The sequence below is a fragment of the Opisthorchis viverrini genome, assembly GCF_000715545.1.
Source record: "Opisthorchis viverrini unplaced genomic scaffold opera_v5_149, whole genome shotgun sequence".
Lineage (NCBI taxonomy): Eukaryota > Metazoa > Platyhelminthes > Trematoda > Opisthorchiida > Opisthorchiidae > Opisthorchis > Opisthorchis viverrini.
Window position 1 is genome coordinate 802,652 of NW_008751804.1, and position 20,800 is coordinate 823,451.

At 43.3% G+C, this 20,800-nt stretch overlaps 1 protein-coding gene across 1 annotated transcript in view; it reads right to left on the reverse strand.

Moving 5' to 3' along the window:
- Positions 1-619: 619 nt before the first annotated feature.
- The window catches only part of T265_14147 (hypothetical protein), a gene marked incomplete at both ends in the record, with an annotated part of 96,340 nt that continues 76,159 nt past the window's right edge, over positions 620-20,800 (reverse strand). Inside the window, 5 exons of the mRNA XM_009172216.1 lie at positions 620-1,811; positions 2,626-2,824; positions 7,798-8,156; positions 8,532-8,729; positions 18,362-18,631. Of these exons, the coding sequence (XP_009170480.1) occupies positions 1,287-1,811; positions 2,626-2,824; positions 7,798-8,156; positions 8,532-8,729; positions 18,362-18,631 (1,551 nt within the window). The remainder of the gene's footprint in view (positions 1,812-2,625; positions 2,825-7,797; positions 8,157-8,531; positions 8,730-18,361; positions 18,632-20,800) is intronic.

Here is a 20,800-nt window from a genome sequence, read left to right on the forward strand (position 1 = left end):
AGACCAGTAGAAACCAGTGGCGAAAATGTCTAAGTAATAACTAGTTGGAGGATTAACATTTAACACAAAGCAGTTCTTCATTGAATCGGGTGAACGAACCGGTGTCTAGAGATTTTACTTCCAAACCATTTTCTGCTATCAACCACAAAATCCAAATGCCATCACCGAATACAAGGTCGAACAGACCTATTACCTACGGAGTACAATCTTAACCTTTTTATTCTTCTCTGTCCATGGACTGACCAAAAGATCCAAACATATTTACTCGGAAAATGCGCTACAACCAGAGCACTTTAAGTGCCATATGAGGGCTTGGTGCAAAGGAAATTATGACATCTTAGTCTGCCTACACCTACAGTGCGGAGCAGTAACAATCACGTCACATGCCGAGAAGCGGAGACATAAATTAACGCAGTCGCTTTCACTGTGATTGCTCTGTAATTAGCTACCTTACGTGTTCTCACCTGAGTTCTACTGTACCAATTTTCTAAAGACAAATCCTCGAGCTAAAAAACCTAGACTTCTTTTGTACAGCCTGCATTGACCTTCTGAGTAAATTTTGCTCCATTTTCTTAGGTCTGTGTAATTGAGGGGAAAATTGAATTGGATGACGAGGTGTTTCCGTCTCCAGTATTCTATTTCTAAGCATCATGATGACTGTCAATCGGACATGGATGTACATCCTGGCCCACGAAGTCCTGCAACCGGGATTATAAGAAGGCGCTGCCTCGTGAGCGAAAACAATGTCAAAAGGGGTAGCTGATGTCGTCCTGGTCGATTTCACATTAGAAGTGGTGATGCAATGCATCAAAAAAGCCTTATCTTAACTTTCAAAAAATTGACGTAGACGACACCCACTGTGTCGTAGAAAAATATAAATCGTTACTCAGTGTGCCAAACGAAAGCCTTGGGAGATGAGTAAGAAAGGCTAAACCGACCGATCATCCAAATATATCACATGGAAAAGGCTATATGAACTGACGAGCACAGGTGGGCAACGCGAAACAAAATATGTTGAACACAGCCGAATAAACGTGAGAATCCTTCATAAAACAAAACAGAATGTCGCAAGTTTGTTCCACCAATAACAGTCGTGAAAAAATAAGAGGAGCATAAGCGAGTGATCACACGATGCATGAAATCCGAATTTACAGCCTCTGACCGGATTGAAAAAACGGGAGATTCTATGGTGTAGTCTTGAACAGATAATGAAAGGGATTTCTGAAGCTTTTAAATAATTCACGAAGCTTTGGAATCTCGCAGATCGCAGAAAGCGGAACATTGTCTCACATATCCGCTTCCGGATCATAATCGTCTTCGGGAACGATGAAACTATGTGGCGCATAGATAGGATTGGTAAAGCCTGTTTGAGCACGGTCAACTGGGCCAACCGGAGGAGTATATATGTAACCCGGACTGTCAGATGCGTCATTGTTTCCCGCGACTGGCTGATTGAGAAGGAGACGTGACTGGTCTGGATTAGCGACCTTTTCTGAAGTCCCCTTGGATTTGTTATTGTGGGCAGCTCTAACGTACCCATTGGTGCTATCGTTGACATGGACTGGTTGAACACAAGAAACAGTGTCTGGTGGAACAAACTGTACAGATGAGCGATGCACCCGGCTGGAACTGAAACGTTTTGGGGAGAAGTAACGTCGGTAACCTGAGCGGAAAGGTGCATAGCCTCGCCAAAAACCGACAGCCAGGATGATAACAGCGCCCAGAAGAAACATCAATATGATTGCTGTGGTCACCGGTCCCAGAAGGTAGAAACGTCGCAGGATATGTGGACACGGTATGAGATCACATTCCTGGAAGAGAAACAAAGTAGTCTGTGAGAAATTGGTATTTTAGCCACGTGTCTACTTGAGTTCTGTATGCTTGAATGTATTAGTCATGAATTATGTATACGAATGAAACACCCATACGCCAAAGGCTGATATAAGTTTGGTGTCACAATGTAACTCGGAAGAAACGCGCCATTCCCTAGTGTAAATCGTTCCCATTAATGCTGGGCTGTCATCCGTTGGTAGGTTTGATCAACAAAACGTGGAAACTCAGGAGACAGTGCAATTGCACGAACACGGACCAACTAGGCGTAAAAAGATCGGTGTTTTGTTTTGTGGGTTAGTGAGCTAGACGCAGTCCGAAAGTCAACCCTAGGGGAGCTAGGAGTGCAAGGGACGAGCGAGCTTTCAAGTTTTATCGCACAAGATTTTACCTTATACATCCGTTGAGGGTGAGACTAGCATGCGTAACAAACATAAGATAAATTGATCTAAGAGCTCAGTTTAAACTCCTGTTTGAACCTAAATTCAATTTGAGGGAATCTCAGCACGCATCATAGTATTTATACTAGATGAATGTTAGTATCCATAAGGGATAAGTATCGATAATGTTAGTATCGATAAAGAATCAGGAAATATAGACCCAAGCATACACAGTGCAAAGGGACCGCCTCGTTTATGTTCTGTCCAAGGATTCGTTTGCATTAGATACTTGTGTCTAAATTCAAGAATATTAATATAATCAGGCTTGACACGAGAATAACTGCAAGTGTAAAACGGAAACAGCAGCGCACACTTTAACTGTGAATTTTGCGAAAAATCGCATAGCAAAACTCACTTCAGATGTAAGGGGATCCAAGCTAACGTAGCACTCGTACTTGTATTCTCGAAGTTGTACATGGTAGAGCACAGAACAGTAATTTTCCGCGTAAGATGCAAAACCATCGGCACCAACTATTTCCGTCATATGCAAACGATGTTTCAACCAACTGGAGTCCAGACGAAAGTCGGTAAGGTTATTTGGCACAAGGTCCCACCTAGAAGTGAAATAAAATTAACATAGAAATGCAGCGGATAAGTTACTCCAAAATACGCACCATTAGCGATGCCTAGACTAACCAGATCAGACATATTGGGGACCAGGCGTAGAATCAAGCCACGGTCGTTTCACGAAGATAAAAAATGGATGGATCACGAAAGGGATAGAACTCAAAGTATAGAACTTTTAAAATCGTTTAGCATCGGCGCCCTTCTAAAAAAAATAAGGACTAAAATGCTGTGAATTTAACAAACTTTGCATGGAAGCAATCGGGAAGCCATGGTTGGGATCCATCTAAGGAACTACCGGTCGGTAGATTCGCGCCTTAACGACCGAGCTTTTGTTAGAACATTTGAAACTGAATGAAGTGGAACTAATTGACTCACTGGCAAAAAAGGTTTATGCTTGGTAAGTTACATCGAAAAGCGAGAGTCATTCAAATGAAATTAAACTTAATGGAATTTTCGGGAAATGTTAAATCTATTTACCAGGGCTCTATCATCGAGATAAATCGAAATTTGCCAAACCGCTGAGTGACCGCCAAGTAACCAGTAGATTAATTAACTTCTCTTCATATTGACTGGGACCGGAAAAAATTGCAAAATACCCATCCATGTGTACCAGATTTTCTCAATAGACGAAGATACTACCTCTTAATAAGTCTACGAGTTTTAATGGTTCCGCGCTCACGGACAAGTCTGATTAAGTATCTCTTCGTTGTTTTTAGAAACCAATAAAATTCATTTGCACGGGTAATATCTTCAAGATGATCAATCGATTGCCGTTCAGTTCAAGTCAAGTTTGGTGCTACGCTGCACGAGAAGGTGAACTTCCAGTGTCTAAAACAATGACGAAGTAACAAAATATTCCAAAGCACCTGGAAGAAAGCGTACCTTAGGATCGGGAATGAACAGATTACAAATTCCAGATGTGTGTCACGAAAATGGAATAACGGAGTTCCCGAAAGCAGCTAGATGTTTCACGCAAGCACTAGTGCTGAAGCAGATTTGGGTGGACAGCCACCCACAGAATGATACACATTTCGTAGAAACCCCTGAGGGAAATTAGTAGAGTTCACAAAATGTCGAGGAACAATGAATTCAGTAAACACAGTTCTGGTTGGATTGTTGCAGTTGAACAGTAATTTGAAGGATCAAACAACTACCAGGAAAGTAAACTACAGCACAGCAGAGCGGATGAGAGAGCGCATTCGATTACAAATTTATGTAGGTGACGTGGAACAGACACAATTACACTTTGAAGAATGGAAAGGAAGCCGTGTCACTATACTTAATAATGATTCTAAACGTACAGACTGAGAAATCTGATGGGATAACACCATCATCGACAGTATGACATCAGTGGGATAACACCGAACCCAAGAATATGATTTCGGAATGGATTCCTAGTCGGCATATTAACATGTGGCGACCAATAACGGGACTTCGACTAAGCCTTGCGAAGACATGCACGCAGTCCCTCTAAAACCAGAAGCTACAGAATACACAATCATCATCATTATTATCAGCTGTAATAACCGCGTACTGGTCGTACACTGGTTGTAGCTGCCGAAGCATTCAGCGTAGTTCGTGAGTATCTGTAAGCAAACGGCAAGCCATCATTTCGATCCATTACTTTCACCAGTACTGCTTCATATGAATTAAGCAAGAGAGGCTTACATGCCATGAGGTGAAAGTTCAAAAAAACGTTTCCAGAAACAAGGGCTAAGCGACCTAAAACGTTTCCAGAAACAAGGGCTAAGCGATCTGACATCCAGCGGTCGGACATCTGAGCCGCTGACATACACAAGACAAGCCAGAAAAATGGGGGGAAAGGAGGAATCAGGTTAGTCTGAAACGGCAGAGGAGAGCCAATCACAACACAACATACATTGTAATGGATTTGCACGATTCCTTTATTACACTGTACTCTCATACTTCACAACATAATAGAGCACTCGGCTACCCACTGACGTAACTCACGTCAGGACATGAAACAACCCACATCTAACGACGGCTGACCTAACGCTAACAAAGTCAAATGTCTGAGTGTGACTATAAGTATTGCAGTTGATCGGTCTGCCCATCGTACGAGAACCGGTGACAAAATGCGGATTAAGCAGACTGTAGAACTGATGGCAGTTATACCAAGATTCGTTATTTTGTGGTGTGAGATCGCATAAATACTGAACGACGAAGTGAATGGGTTGTAAATGCCCCGAGAACACTTTTTTGTGGGTTTTTTGTATCTAGACATTTCGGATGCACATTTCGTGCCTTTAGTGCGTATAAGTTCGGGACAAAGGTGTGCAGATTTCGTTTCAGAAGAGCTTGGTAAACAATCGGTAGTTTTCATTTGAGCAACGTTTCGCTCTTGACACAAAAGCTTCATTTTAAAGCCCCTCACCGGGAAATCTAGTACTTACATTAAAATTCATATGACTTTGCCAACAAAGTAGCAGGTGCCACTGTTGAACCAGATGACATCCTTGTAAGTTTCGATGTGAATTCGTTATATACAAATGTGCCAAAAGGGGCTTCTTTAGAAATAGCCAAGTGACTGCTGTTAGCGGACACCACCCTGTCAGTACGGACACAGCTTACGGTAGATGAAATAGTGGAAGGCATAAAAACATGTCTGAATCTCACCCACTTCGTCTTTGACTCAGTGGTTTATACTCAAGAACAAGGTCTAGCAATGGGATCTCCAATATCCCCGGTTTAGGCAAATATATTTATGGAAGAAGTTGAACAGAGAGCTTTTAGCCGGATTCCCGTACCCACCCAAGATATTCTGGCGGTATGTAGATGACACTTTCCTCGTCATGAAACGGGACAAGGTTAATGAGTTTTACAACCATCTCAATGAACTGAGTCCACAGATCAAACTTAGTATGGAGATGGAGTCAACACCGGGTAAACTGGCCTTCTTAGACTGCATGACACATAAGGTTGGGGGAAAACTAAGACCACAGTGTACGAGAAGCCAGCCGACACTGGGACAGTTTTAAACTACTCGTCTCCCCATCCGAAGTCGGTGTTCGCCAGTATTGCCTCATCAATGTTTAGGCGTGTAAAGGCCCTGTGCACATAAGAAGCTGATCGGACAGCGGCCCAAACTGAGGTAAAGAACAAACTTCGGGATAGTGGATATCCAGCCAGCTTGATTAGGTGTTGATTGCGAAGGGTGTTGGTACCGGTAGCGAAAACCAACAGGGAATGGATCAGGACAGCTGTTATTCCATATAAACCAGGGACATCGGAGGTAATTCGAAGAATTCTAAACACTAATATAAGAGTAGCTTTCCAGAGGGGGGAACACTCTGCGCTCTGCACTGGTGCAGTTGAAGGATCGCCTCCAGGCAAACAGAACCAGCGGCTGTCTACAAAATTGAGTGTCATGAATGCACCAAGGTCTATATAGGACAGACGGCCAGGGGACTACACATCAGAGTCGGAGAGCACAGTAGAAAAATAAACAGGCCGCCGAGAAACGCAGATGAATATCAGGCGTTACTGAAAGACTCGGCGATTGCGGAACACGCACCCGACACGGGACACAAAATAGATTTAGAAAATGTTGAGGTTTTGAGGCGAGGACTACGGTCCACGTCATACAGACTGATCGCCGGGGCGGTACAAATCGCCAAGCATCCCAGCGTTAACAGAATGGAAGGCGTGGAACTGACTAGCGTGTGGAGAACGGTCTTGGATCGCTCGAGCTGCGGTTATCATCTGAAATCCACTTGACCTCAACCCCCCTCAAACTAAATTGTCAGAGCCAACCCAACCCCACAAAGACCAGGGAAAATCTAACAGCGGCACCCGAGGTGAATCACCAAGTGGAAGATTAAGGAACGGAAAGCGAACTAATTTGGTTTGGAACCCCTCCAACCCATCAATTCAAGATTTTGACACCCACACTAACCGACAAGAGCCGTTAATTGACACTCAACACTGATCTAGTTTGAAGAGGACTCACTGATTGGTTCCCCGTTTGTCTTATAACCTGGCCAATTTGGTGACCTGTTCACTTGGCCTGATGAAAGTTTTGTGTCAAAAGCGAAAGTTGCCCAAATAAAAACTACCGATTGTTTACCAAGCTCCTCTGAAACGATGACTTCCCAATCGATTCCAAACTTTTTCCAAATGTGCAGATTTCATTTTGTCACGATGTATGAGTGTGCAATGCGTCCAGCTAAGCCGAACCCAAAGTGGACATGAGTTGTTTTCCACATAAGAAGTGTTTAATACCAACAGAATACTTTCATCTATCCCAGCCGTGGTGAAAAAAATGCGGAAAAGGTATATTGGCAGTAAATGAACAATGTTGCAACAACGTTTCAGCACAATAATTCCAGTTTACTAACCGCCTGAATGCAATTTTAAAGCACAACTACCCCAGACGTTCAAAGGCGAATCAGCCATTGGTAGCTGGCATTTTGTAGATTGATTTGAACTGGTTTGATTTGACTTGAAAAACTTTTCGCACTTATGTGCGAGGAGTCACTCGAGAAATACACTCATTCGCATGACGATTTGGTTTTCACAAGAGACTTCCCTTGCATACCAACTGAATCACTCGTTTCTAGCGTTCTTCTGCAACTGCATGTGCTGCACCAGACCGTTTTAGATTTCAGTTGGTACGAAGAGCATCATGAACAAGATATTCAGATGGTTCGGCTGAGTCTCATGCGGAAACCAAATTGATGCGCAAATGAGTTTCGAATCTCGTGCAATTTGGGTTGAAGCCTAAGGTTGACGAAAACTCAGGAACTACGCCTACACGAAGAACGCCATGAAAACAGAAACCGGTTGCAGTCTGTTGAGGAGTTTTCAGCAACCTGACGAGTAGCGTGTTACATGCCACGGTCTTATAATAGAGCCTTAAAAACTGGAAAATCTCTGGAAAAATGAACCCACGCTCTACTAAACCGTCGTCATGAAGACGGACGTCCTTCTGGCAGCTCACCTGATACATGGTCGACCTGCATGAGATTGGGTCACGTTAGTCAAAAACAGTTTGTCAGAACCATGAGCGTCAAAAATGAAGCAGTTTGGTCTGATAGCCTGATGTGCAGCTGGTGTTACTGAAGCATCCGTTCTATGCTGCTCCACAGTTTCGTTCGCCAAAGTCTGACACACAGCGAAGTAGGTAAGGTCACAAGAACCAACAGGCTGAAGACTGCCCAAGCCAGAATTAGCCATGGATTCACGACGAGTGTAAGGATTCGGGTGGAAAATATAGCAACCAGATGGAGTGGGTGTAGGTGGGATCAGCCAGTCAGTGAAACGGACGGAGGCGTTATCCAGTGTGTCCCATGTCCAATTCTGACGAAAATTGAATGTGATGGGTAAGGTATGAATGACATAATCAAAACAAACATTGAAAGACTGAGACGAAATTGCACTGTAAATGGTTGGAATAATCATAACCATTGGATGTGCAAGCATAAGATCATGCGTGTGACAGATAAAAGCGATTCTCGTTATCCGCAAGATAAAATGTGTATCATGTAAAGAAATGTTTCTGGACATGATGGAATAAAGTTCCAAGTAATTTTTGTTTCAAGCTCTTTCTAAAACCCAGTGTAATCACACTTTATGGCGCAGCAATATGCACATACTTCATCGACAAAGAACACGCGCAACATACTTAGATTATGTACTGGAGTGTGACAGTAACTACACAAAATGGTGACCTACCCCGTAACAATCGGGGCATCTGTTTGTAACCTGTAAACCAGACCAAACGGGTTCGTCAGCAGCCAAGCCTGCACCGCCCATTTCTTGGGGCATTCGGAGCCAAGAGCGTAAGAAACTGGCCTCAAATACGGACGCAACGGATAGAAGGGAAACGTTGTTACCTGGTGTGCTCAACGCTTTGCAATGCTCACTCGATTCCTGGAGGAATTAGAAGAGAAAGGGCAACTCTGTTTAGCATCTAAAAAAGCTGGTGGGGAGTACTGTGTTACCCGAAAGAGGTATGTATGGGAAATGAGAAACAGGCAACTGTCTAAAGGATATCAGTGAATATTCTTGAGGTCATTGCAGGAAGCAGTTGTTTTGGCACCCAATCAACTAAGTGGATAAAAAAATCGTTCAGCTGTAGCACCCTTTCGGTGCCTAGCTGCCATGCCAACAGAAGGAAGCACGAGAGCTAGGATACTGCCAGGTTGTTCAAGCCTAGACAGGGGAAGTCAAGAGGCAGAGGTCAGGTTCGGACTCGAGGTCCAACCACGGAATTTCCAGTCAGTAAATTCGCGGTCTAATCACTGAGCCATCTCGCCACCTACTAGGTGGCTAAAATATACCATTTTTATAATTTGATTCTTTGTGGCAAAGGATCCAGAACAATGGTAAAAAGCAACAAAGTACATCACAACGGTTCATACTAGTCACCAGAAACCACGTAAGTTCATGAAAAATTAGAAACAGTCTATGGGCATTGGGGGACATGTCTGCGTCTGTTTCTTGAATATGCAACACAAGGAAGAAGCTTCATCAATTTGATAGCTAACGGCACCTAGTGAATTAATTCAAAACTGTACAAAACTGCAGTGCACTTTGCACTACACATCTCAGTATACCATTTAGCCAAATGATGGCCATATTAGAGAAGGAACTAGACTACGAGGAGCCCAGTGAAAAGCAGTGGTCACATGGTATTTTTAGTGCTGTTAACTGGGCAGCATCTCGATCGCAACCAAATTCACGCAAAGTTCAGAGGAATGGTTACTGGCCTCTAGGGGTATATGAGGACAGGAATACACTACATGCCTTCTGCTGACGCGTGACAATGGCAAAAGCTTAGTTATTTTCACATTGAATTTCGAAACCAGGACGTACTATATATAATAATAAAACTAGGACAAACCAATGGCGAAGAATGTCGCCGAGGAAAAAAATAGAACCACACCCTTGTACAGAATCGGATATAGGAAGGCGACAGCAGGCCACCCCTTGGTATGCACGAATTCTGCCCTTTGACTTACGACACTGAACGAACCGGCCTCGTGGTTCCGGGGCACTGAGCTACGGGTATTGGTCGCTATCACGCCAAAAATTGCAATACAATGCATACTTGGATACTACGAACTACGATCCCGTGACCGAACTCTCTAGTATTTTGATCCACATGGAGCTCAACATAGTGTTATTGTCACAACCGTAGCTTCTGCAGTTCGAGAGGGCATACTCCGGTCTGAGTAGTCTTAGAGATGACGAAAACCACCTTGTCCAGAAATAAGTCTATTGCGGACGAATGTGGAGTCGCAATTCATGTCCATGTCTGTATTCCAGGGAGTAATTGCGTAATTTTGGTATCATCCTGGTGGACAGCTTTCGAATGGGAATCGGAGAGTTTTCCGTTTGAAATGTGAGGAAGCACGACAGACCACTGTTTTTCAATAGCGGTTACATTCAGAGTGATTAGTGACCTGCACCGATTTATCAACCAAGCATGTGCGGCTAAGTCACATTGCCCATAAAATTTGATGCCACCAAACAGGCGGCGTAGTCAAGAGCTTTGGGTCACATGGGTCTAATAGCTAGATTTCGTCGGGTCACTACCAAAGGCGCCGGATATTCACTGCTTTGGTATGTGAGTTCCTAAAGTTGCCAATATGGAAGTGCGAGCACTAACTCTGGTTGACTATGAAGTGAAGTTACTCACATCGTCGCAGGGTATTGCGGGGATCGTGCTGGAGTTGCGAGGTACGGTGAGGAGAACTCATGGGCCGCTGTAGCTTGAATCACAAGCAGCAGGGCTAATGAGCCAGTCGTTCTGAGAATTCTGTAAACACACAAAACAAACACAGCAGAAATCACCGTATGCAGCTCCTCGCTATAAACGGTGGCCGATGAATTCCCTGATGGAGAAACAACGATGTCTCAGAAGATTCCCCGTCAAAACCACCCGGATAAATGAGCAATCATATTCTGAGGACATTTGACTCAGGCGACGTAAATCCTTTATGGAATCGAGAAGATGATATGGACGTTATAGCCTCGACGCACTAAATATACTTATACCTCTCGAACCGTCATTAGGTTAGTTACTTACCAGCGCAACGGTAAACATCAACAGGCAGAATCCATGAGTACGCGTCGCTAGTCTATCACACACATTATGCTTTTCGCCGCTTTTGTAAAACATATTATGTCGGTTGGCAATTCGTGAGGTAGGATGCCTATAAGTAGTAATAATGCTTACAAGGCGGGGACCACTACCGCCGTACTAGTGTAACGGTGATACTAATGATCGGGAGGCACGCGAGTAGTATGTGTTGTTCGTAGAATTTCACTTTGGGTCGATTGAAAAATGGAATTCTGTTGCGGAATTCGTGGGACCAATGTGGAACATTTGCTTGGATTTGACCAACGAATGGGTGGAGGCATCGAATCTCTAGGAAGACTCGTTCGGGAGAAGATCTGTGTCCAGTTTTTGGAACCAAGATGCAGATTAGTGTTTTGCTTCCCTGTTCAATGGTCTGTAACCGGTCAGTTGGCATTTCCGAATAAATAACTCCACAGCAAGGGTCGTCTTCCTTTCACTAGTAGCTGAGCACCGTGTCCCTATTTGTAACATATCGAATGGCAGTGCATCATTTCGATATATCACAGAGATGTGGCAGTTCACGCACCTGTTTGGACGCATCTGATGGACACAATAGGATCAGCTGAGCGCAATGTCGGCGTTGTACCTACATAAATGAATTTTGCTGTTGTTGAGATGGACTAGGTCTTCCACCTCTTCACCGGAGAAGTTTTCTACGTACCATGTAACATACGTGGCATTTGCATGTCTACGTATAAATTTGTGATGCTTTGCCGGATTTTCGAAGACTCTCCTCGCCAAAATTTCAAAGAGCGCTTGCTAGTTCATTTGTTTCCCAGAGGTGAGAAAACAACATAAGTAGTCGGGGAAGTTGGACGATCCGCTGCATCGTTAACTTAACCAGAGGATTTGGTTTTTCAAAACAGCACATTTATGGTCAGCAAGGACAGACTGAAACCTTCGACTTCCATCGGCCAGACAAAATGAAGTTGACATTGTTAGGTGATTACAAAAAGGTAGTCATTCAATGAATTTCTAAAAAGTGCTAAGGATATTTCTTTATCTTCAAGGAGCTCCAGTTCCAGATGCGTGTTGACCCATCCACGAAAAAGACCGAAGAGATTTTTAACACACGCTGCACCGCAAGCCTTTGGAATCGGTGTGCCGAAATCACTCATACCATATTCTCGCAAGTCTGTGGTTGAGTGACAAAGCATTATCCGATCGACTCTCCCCTGAAACTGACACGTCATTGAGCGGGTAACCACTCTCACACATGAATGACATCGTAGTGAGAAAAACGGCAGTTGTCTCTTTTGACCAACTGAGAAAACTTATGGGAAGAAAGGTGTTCCAGCACATTCCAAACATTCGGATTTAAGAGTTTAGGATTCCAGAAACAATTATAAACACCCATGTAAACAAAGATTCGTACAGAAAAACGAACAGTTCATTGGTCTATCGTTGAGTGCTGCCAACTTAAACAACGGACTAAGTCAGGTAATCTTAACGTTTGAATTGAGCAACTCTGTAATGAGAATCTAAGCATTTGTGGCCAACGAATTTCGGTAAGAGTGCGTTGAGCGTAGCACAAGGCTTTCAAAAATGAATTCAGTTCTGTATGAATCCTTAACACCAATGAATGCTGACTGGCGCCAAAGAGTAAACACATCATCTATAAACACGAAACTCCAAGAAACTCGATAAATCACGAACTCGGCATCAGCAAGGACCGAACGGATTGGCTTCTGAGGTGTTTGGCAGGATTCACTGAACATTGAGGTGCAGATATAGCATCTACTACTCATGAGTAACCACACGCACACCACACCATTTCCGAGAAAACACCGGAGGGGACAGGTTTAGTGGCATAGAACCCTCTTCAAATAAATACCTTCAGAGTAGGATACGACAGGTATCTGTGTTCGAAAAGCTGCTTATTACCTAGAAGAAAACCCCATGATGGAAATATCTCACATCGAATCTACGACACCACTTTACGCGGGCGAAATAATAAGGGCTGCCGATATCCCGCCATGTCAGTAGGCATTTCTTAGAATGCAGTTAGGATATGCACATAGCACTTTTTTCGGAAACGACGCGGATGCAAAAAATTGGGGGTCAGAATAGAGTTGGAAAAGGATGGACGGATATTCATCGAGTTCAATATAAGTGCAGCTGAAATGCAGAAAGATTAATTTTCGTAATAAAATAGATCCTACACTTTGCATTATTACGCTTATTCACAGTGATAAAGAATGATAAACAATGATAAAGGATGTCTGAAGTGTGTAACCTAGAGGAAACAAAACCTTCAACGCAGTTTAAAGAACAACTTAAAATATCTGCGATTTTCAGCTTCCCAGTGAGAAGCATTCAACACGGTTCACGCCACCATTGCTGAATGAGAAGTTTGCGCCGAAAACACGGGCATTTCTGGCCGTAAAAAGCAGACGATATCGTCCATACCCCCTAATTCGGTTTATTCATTACCAGAATATTCATTATTTTCAACAAAATCAACCAAACACTGCCGTACAACCATGACATCAGCACTGTTTGAGGATGGAGGTACGTTCGTAGAGGATCACAGAATTGATTAAATAAAGCCCATAAAGAAGAGCGACTGATTTCCGTTTTACGGAATCACCAAATCTGCAGCTGACTTGGAAAATGCAATGATTTGTACGTAAAACTCAGTGGCTGAATGGTGAAATTGGCATTGTTGTGTATGCTTTCGCACACAGTAGTGTCGCATTACAGACCCCGCGTGGGAATACGTTCGTCTAAGCAAGCATAGGTGTGACCACCGGTGGATGGAACAACAATATACATGTGCGAGCTGAACTCTTTGTATCATCCGGAGTGGAGTAATTTTCGAAGCGGGACTCGGAACAGTTGTTTGACCGCCGTCCACCTCTGAGTAACTCAATTTCATGTGTGAGTGTATTCGGGGTGCAAATCTTCTTCGGAATAACACGAGAAACGATGCAAATGATGCAGTAACGGATAGAATTTCACAAAGTTTGGGTATTTACAGTCCAGGTTGGCGTCAGAAGGGGACTGTGAGACAAGGATACCTTTGCCCACCAAAACTTTCAAAATGGGAAGTTTTTTGTCTTTTTCTAATTCACAAGTGACAAGCTGTTCTGATAGAGTATCAAAACAGATAGCAAGTGTTGCTTATCACTGTATGTGATGAGTAAAGAACAAATCGTGTATTTCCTATCCAAAGGTAGTTATCACCATCTGCCGAGTGTTCAATGTAAGCCAGAAAATACCGGCCAAAGTTGGAACAATCGGGAGTATTCATGAAGTTCCAGTAGAGGAAACTGTTACATGCCTTCACCGTAAGATACCTTGCGATAGACATTATATACATATATATATATATAACAATAAAAGTTCATTACCACACGGAAGACATGGTAGTGTTCAGAATGTCACAGCGCACCTAGTGTCCATTTACAGTCACTTTTACATCTTGACACTACCTTTTGGATACAGGTTTGGCAACAGACACCGGGTGGAGACCACTTCCGCCCAGTTCATGACTGAAATGTGTCTTGAAAACCAACCATCAGAATGTAGGTTAATTTATTGAAACAAAGGTAGTCAAAAGTTCTCTTGTGAAAGAAGAATACTTGGCAGCTGATCTTAGAAACTGTGAAATGCGTACAAACAACGGCCTTTCCGTTCTGCATGCCGAGGCGGTTCCATGTGTTCACAAGCATTTACAAACAAGATAATTGGTGGACAGTATCGAGGTGATATGTTTAACAGTCGCAACCGACAGCTATTTTATATTCACAGGTACCATACGGGATTGGTTGGTGCTGTACTACGTTTCTTAGGCTACTTAGTAGTCGTGTATTCTCGTCGACGCGCAGATGCTACCTCTTAGCCGTGTACGATGCGACGCACATCCACAACAAAATATTGAAAGGTATTCTTCACAGACAAACTAACTACCACGCTTGAGCGCTCTTTACATGTGTCAAGCACAAAATTAGCAAACTAAAATGAATTTCTGCCTACCAAGAACGGAACAGAAGTAGAAGTGGATGAAAAACCACTTATCACTCACCAGTGCTGGTTCCTTATAGGCAGTCGTAAGCATCTATCAACATTTGAACTGTAATTCAAATCGGATACCGTTAACTCACTTGTATTTTCCTGAGATTCCAATATCGACGCTAAAATCGCTAAGCTACCACAGTCTAACTGGACTGATGAAGGACAAGGAATTTTTTGTCTCGGCTTGTTATGCTACTTATACTGATGAAAGTATGCTAAAAACTTTCAAGCGAACAAACTGAACAAGACCCATTAGGTGGGCATGTTCCTCGAATTTCTAGCAACCGTTATCCCACCTGGACTCTAATTCAGATATAAATGAAGTCCAATGCGAGCCGAAGCTGGGCTAAAGTGAGAGGCAAGCGAAGTTTATCTTCGTTGCTGGTTAGTGGCTGACTCTATGACAATTAATATGGAAAGATGATCTAAGATGTCCCAAGGTGTCCCTTCACAAACTCCTAATCTTGTCTTGTTTTATGTACTCCTTCTTCCTGACCAGAATCCATGCATCTAAGGTGAGCATCCACCTTACAAATTCAAGCTGATCTCGTGAAAATATTCGCACTATCAACCTTCAGAGAAACTTCGGAAACGCATGTCACCAAACATGTCGATAAATTCGCCGTACTGAACAGAGACTAGCGCTGCTTTGATCAACCTTTCCGTCTAGTTAGCACGACTTTCCGATAGTTATCACGCATGGCACGGTTGAGAATGGATAATAATCCATTGCTTATCCATAGACACAAGATGGATTTATTTCGGTAGCATTAGATCCGGCACGTAGCTGATACCAGGTACTTAAAAAAGAGCGGTGTCTCACATTAGTAACCGAAGGAACCTGGGTGCCACAGTTGCCACTGGTAGCTAACTTAGGGAAGTTCCATCTGGTCAGTTCCGTTAATCTGTCTTGGATAGGCATTCGCTTTTGAAGTGTACATCTCGAGAGACGTCCCATTAACTATAATAAGAAAATTCGAACTTGGACATTTTGCTCGCCTCCTCAAAATACAAGCTCTTTGAAGATTTGTCCTTATAAAAAATGGCAGACATATGGTTGCAAACTCCTACGTCCTTTTTTGTAAGAAATCTATCAGAGCTCTAGTAAGCTAACCCATTTATGACCACAAGCCTATGGAACGTTTCCGTCCATGTACCTTAATTGGTGTTAGGACAAAGCTGAGTAAGTTCGGAGATGTGACCAGTCATTTGGTGGTTGTTGACATCATTGTTCGATTTTTCACGACTCGTTATAAAAAAGTTCCAAAAACTCTATAAGGTTTAAATCGCCAGACCTTTTACTGCAAGACACCTTATTAGCCGGTCATCGGGAAATCGGCTCTCCTGCAATGGGCAGCGGCCGAACACAAATCACTCTACTTTAAAAGAAAGCGTTGCCACCAGTTCTAAATGGGTATCGTAGAATGGGAAGGGTGATTCAATAACTAGCAGTAGTCAACATTTCAGTTTCCTGTTTTCTACAATGCTACGGACCAAACTCCGTAGTAATTGTTACATTTCGACTGCGAGTTGTGTTGCGAGTCAATATTACCACATACCGAAAAGGTTGTGCTCCAGCTTTGCTTACAGTCATCAGTAGATTGTTTGAAAAAAGTGTACAGAATGATTCGAAGCCGCCACATGTCGAGCAGTAGAATAGCATCGAACGACTAGATATATCTGGTTGGAGGTATATTCTTTATAATTACAAAACAGTCACTGATTGTTCAATAAGAACTGCTTCCTACTTGTGGAAATTATCCAATACTACTCATTTCATGAATCTCGAGGAAAAAAGAATATTCTACACCAATCAAAGACTTCCTCAACTGTTTTACCACACGGCCCACTTCATAGCTTTCTGGTTCATTACTGCTTAATTGCCTCTGTATTCATTTTGGATAGTTCAGAGCGATCAAAATAAAGCATGGACGCACCAAAATACGGGTGATTTTACGAATCTGCTTTGTCCAGTGAACCAGATATTAAAAATACAGCCTAATTCATTACTATTAACGACTGCCTTTCAGGTTCGAAAAACGTTCTAATCATAAAATAATGATGCAGAAAACGATAAGCTAAAAAATCGGTGTATTGGTCAGCAATGGTAACTACACGAATGCATGTTTTAAGACCTACCAACCACCGCACAGTGACCTTGAACCACACACACGTTACTGAAAAAACGGAAACTAAGCCATACGTTCAGGAGGTAAACATAAAGTTGACTGTAGACCACCAAAGAGTGTACAACTATGATGAGTAAGCCAAAACAACACACCAACGACCAAATGAACGGCGGGGTAATTCTGATATTTTTTTTCCATTCTGCAGGTCAGCATCCAAAGCTACTTGTAGTCGGATTAGTGTGGTTTGGTCATCGCTCAGGGAGCATTTGACCTAAATTTTACATTAATTCCTGAACAAGACATATCATTAGGAATCCTGTATCTCGGTTTTTAGAACAACAAACAATAGTCCAGTGAGCTGTCTGCATGCTGTACTTCTTGCACTAACTCGTATTAAAAAATCAAAAACCCAAGTGCAGTTTGAGACCAAAAATCATTAGTCACACTTGTCAACGGTCACAGACACGCACAATAATATGGAGTAAGCCACAGAAGAGACGAAAAAGTGAGGATATTTGATATATAGGTGGTGAGAGGTCTACCACAATACAAAACAACCACGGTATACACCAACATAGACAGTTTGCGGACAGCACACAAGTGGAGTAGTTGTCGTACTGGGTGGAACAGCGCATGCATTTTTTGCATTCAAGTTTGTGTCTGACGACAGTTGTGGAGAATAAATTGACCGCAATCTTAGGTTGTTCAAACTAAAGCTCGTTAGAAAGGCCACTGCTGCAGGAGTGTAAGTATAACATCCATCTCCTTATGATGGTTCTTCCCATGGTGTGAACTGACGGAATATTTGATGAGAACTGAACTCACAGGAGGCCTTCGAAACACAGGAAAACATAATAAGAACTTACTTGAAAAATAAGATATGTTAATGTGAAAAGCTTCGTATATGATCCCAATCGAAAATCCAAAAACCATAGTTTAAAAATGATTGTATCACACAAAAGCGAATGAACAAAACGAAACGGTAGACAAAACATATCAAGCGATGTTTACATATTGCGTCGCTATTTGACCTTGCAGACGAATAATTTTAACGCAACTTAAACATAAATATTGATCCGTTGGGCACCTCTAAGAACTATACCATCTCTTTCGTCCTTCCTTTTAGTGTTGAAGAATTTGCGGTAAAGACAGTATTCGGAGTGGATAAACCCGAACTCAGATATCTCCTGAGATACTTCACAAACGGTACACATGACAGTGGTCTAGTGGGAATCGGTGTGCCAGATAGAAAAAGTGGGTAAGGAACATACCTTCCAGTTCAACTTTTTGTTTGTATTAAGGAGACGATAGCAGACAGGTTGAGAGATTTTCCGGCCCCCGGGTGACATCGGCGAAAGCCCAGTTGTCCCGAGATAGAAACCTGAAGGGCAGCTAGAAGATGTCAATTTAAGGTCATCGGTCCGAACGGGTGGTGGAGAGGCCTGACAAATGCTCGCTAGAAGCACGGGTTTTTCACAGGACCATTGCAGCCATAGACCGTTCAAACGAGGGTAGGTTGAACGATACAGAGCGGTACACATCTGCAAGCGAGAGAGAAAAAGCGAGTAAATAAGGCATTATGAGAAAGCCATTCTGCGTGATACAACAGACTACTGGGGAAACACTGCAACAGAAAATCGAATCGCTGTTAAACAAACCATTCGTTGTGGAGTGAAGACATTGCGTGACGGTACTGTGACAAGATATGATTAGTAAATAATCCACTATGCCTACAATGCGCAGCTACCTCCCCCTCCCCCCCCCAAATCATCGGTGAACGAAACGGCGGCAGTTGCAACCATTGTACGACGAGTACGCAGTTATTACGGCTGACAATGATGATGATGATGACATAGCCCACCAAATGTTAAGTCTGACAGAGTGTGTGTAAGAGGTCAATCTCAGGATCCGATGGACTTGAGTGTTTTTGGCTACATCCTTCCTGCTGCCGTGCAGTCCCCACGGCGCTGTGCTAATTCTGGACGCGCCTCTCGAACAAAGGTCGTGAGGCGCTGTCGACAAATTCACGCCATGTCATGCTGGTTTTTCAGATACAAACCTTTGTTGATGCAACTGGAATTATTCAGTCGTCAACCCGTCGCGAAGAGGCTGAACTTTGCCGTGGTGCGACGGCTGCCGGTTGAGCCATAATGGCGGGTCATCTGTAGCGAAAGACGGTAACTAGATTGAGACTGAGTAAGAGGTCTTCAATGAGTGCAACGTAGGTCTTATTCTGACTGGCCTGATTCTTCTGGATGTACCCAGTTTGTTTTCGTCGTGTGTGTATTTCAGCTTTGTGTCGAACTCATGGTGACGTCGATCTTCTCATTGTAAACCACTTAATTCCTAGGATAGTGGATCAAATGTCTGGTTATCGGTTCGCAGTGTTCTCTTCAAGCTAATGCATCCGTTGGATAGGAGCTGCGTTGTTTTTTATTCGCCAGAGAAGATACGAATGCTCCACTTTCACATTATCAATCTTCCCCTTTTAAATCCGCTTGTTTTGAACGCAGCGGCACCATAGGCACCGAAAGGGTGTTACAGCCGAAGGAAAGAAGTTTTCAAGTCATGGACTTGGTAGTCGCCGTTCGACGCATGACTAGCCGAAAATGACTGCAGGGCAGCGTAACTTATGGACTGTGACCAGTTGATTTTCCGTGAAATCCCTTCGGTGTACCTCAGCATTACTGACCTGTTGTTCCCATCAGACCCGGTAAATGTTTCATTGGCTCCACTGATCAAGCACATGGTTTTTCGAAGGCAGCGTTCACGCCTTTGATCCATGAAGCAAGATAGACCGAAACGCAGTAATGGACACACTACCGTCGATAGCCAGAGTGAAAGTCACTTCGACGGAACAAACGATGAAGGTTAGCAAACGCTACCCTGACCTTTCATATCTGAAAAGTGACCTCGCATTTCGGCAGTCCACCGCAACTTATCCAGCCGCCCAGAGAGTTGAACTTATCTACTATGTCGATCGGTTTATCTGCAAGCACGAGGTTCTGATTGGCAAAATCATCAGCGTACTCAATATCCACGAGGTGATGGAGGCACGTAAAAGAGACTCAGGCAGCATATAAGTTGCGAAGTCGAAAGTGAAGGGGGGAAAGAGCACTTGGAAATCAAGATAGAGTTTACTCTAGACACGTACGTGTCCACAGAGGAAGAATATACAACCTTTATGATGGTCGACAAAATCAAAAACAGCTCTCGGATGGTGAAAAACTGTCATTGTTGTTCGTTGGAGGACGCAATTGTCAAAGCCACGAGGCAGCGGATGTTAGAGTTCTCTTGACAGAACCTATTCAGAGGCAATGACTCAGCCTTCTGACCCGCTTGGCTGCAAGGTTTTGTGTGACGCGGAGGAGCAGAGTAAGGTATAGATGCTTGACTTTTGATGTTGCTGCGCGTAGCGGATGTGTTTGGAACCACATCGGACTCATGACAAAGTTTATTTTTTCCCACCGTACTGGATAATTCGCCAGCGATCACGGTCGACTGCACGGAGTGTGTGGGTTTTAAGGCCGACCTTTTCCAACTCGTCCCTCTCACACTTTCGCCCTGTTAGAGTTTACAGACCCTCGTTATACGACTTCTCACAGTACGGGGACTGATTTCCAGCTGGTATAACCTACGCGATTACACCATCCACGACGTTGGAATCACAGCCTTAGGTCGTGCTGCCTGCATCATATACCATAGAAATC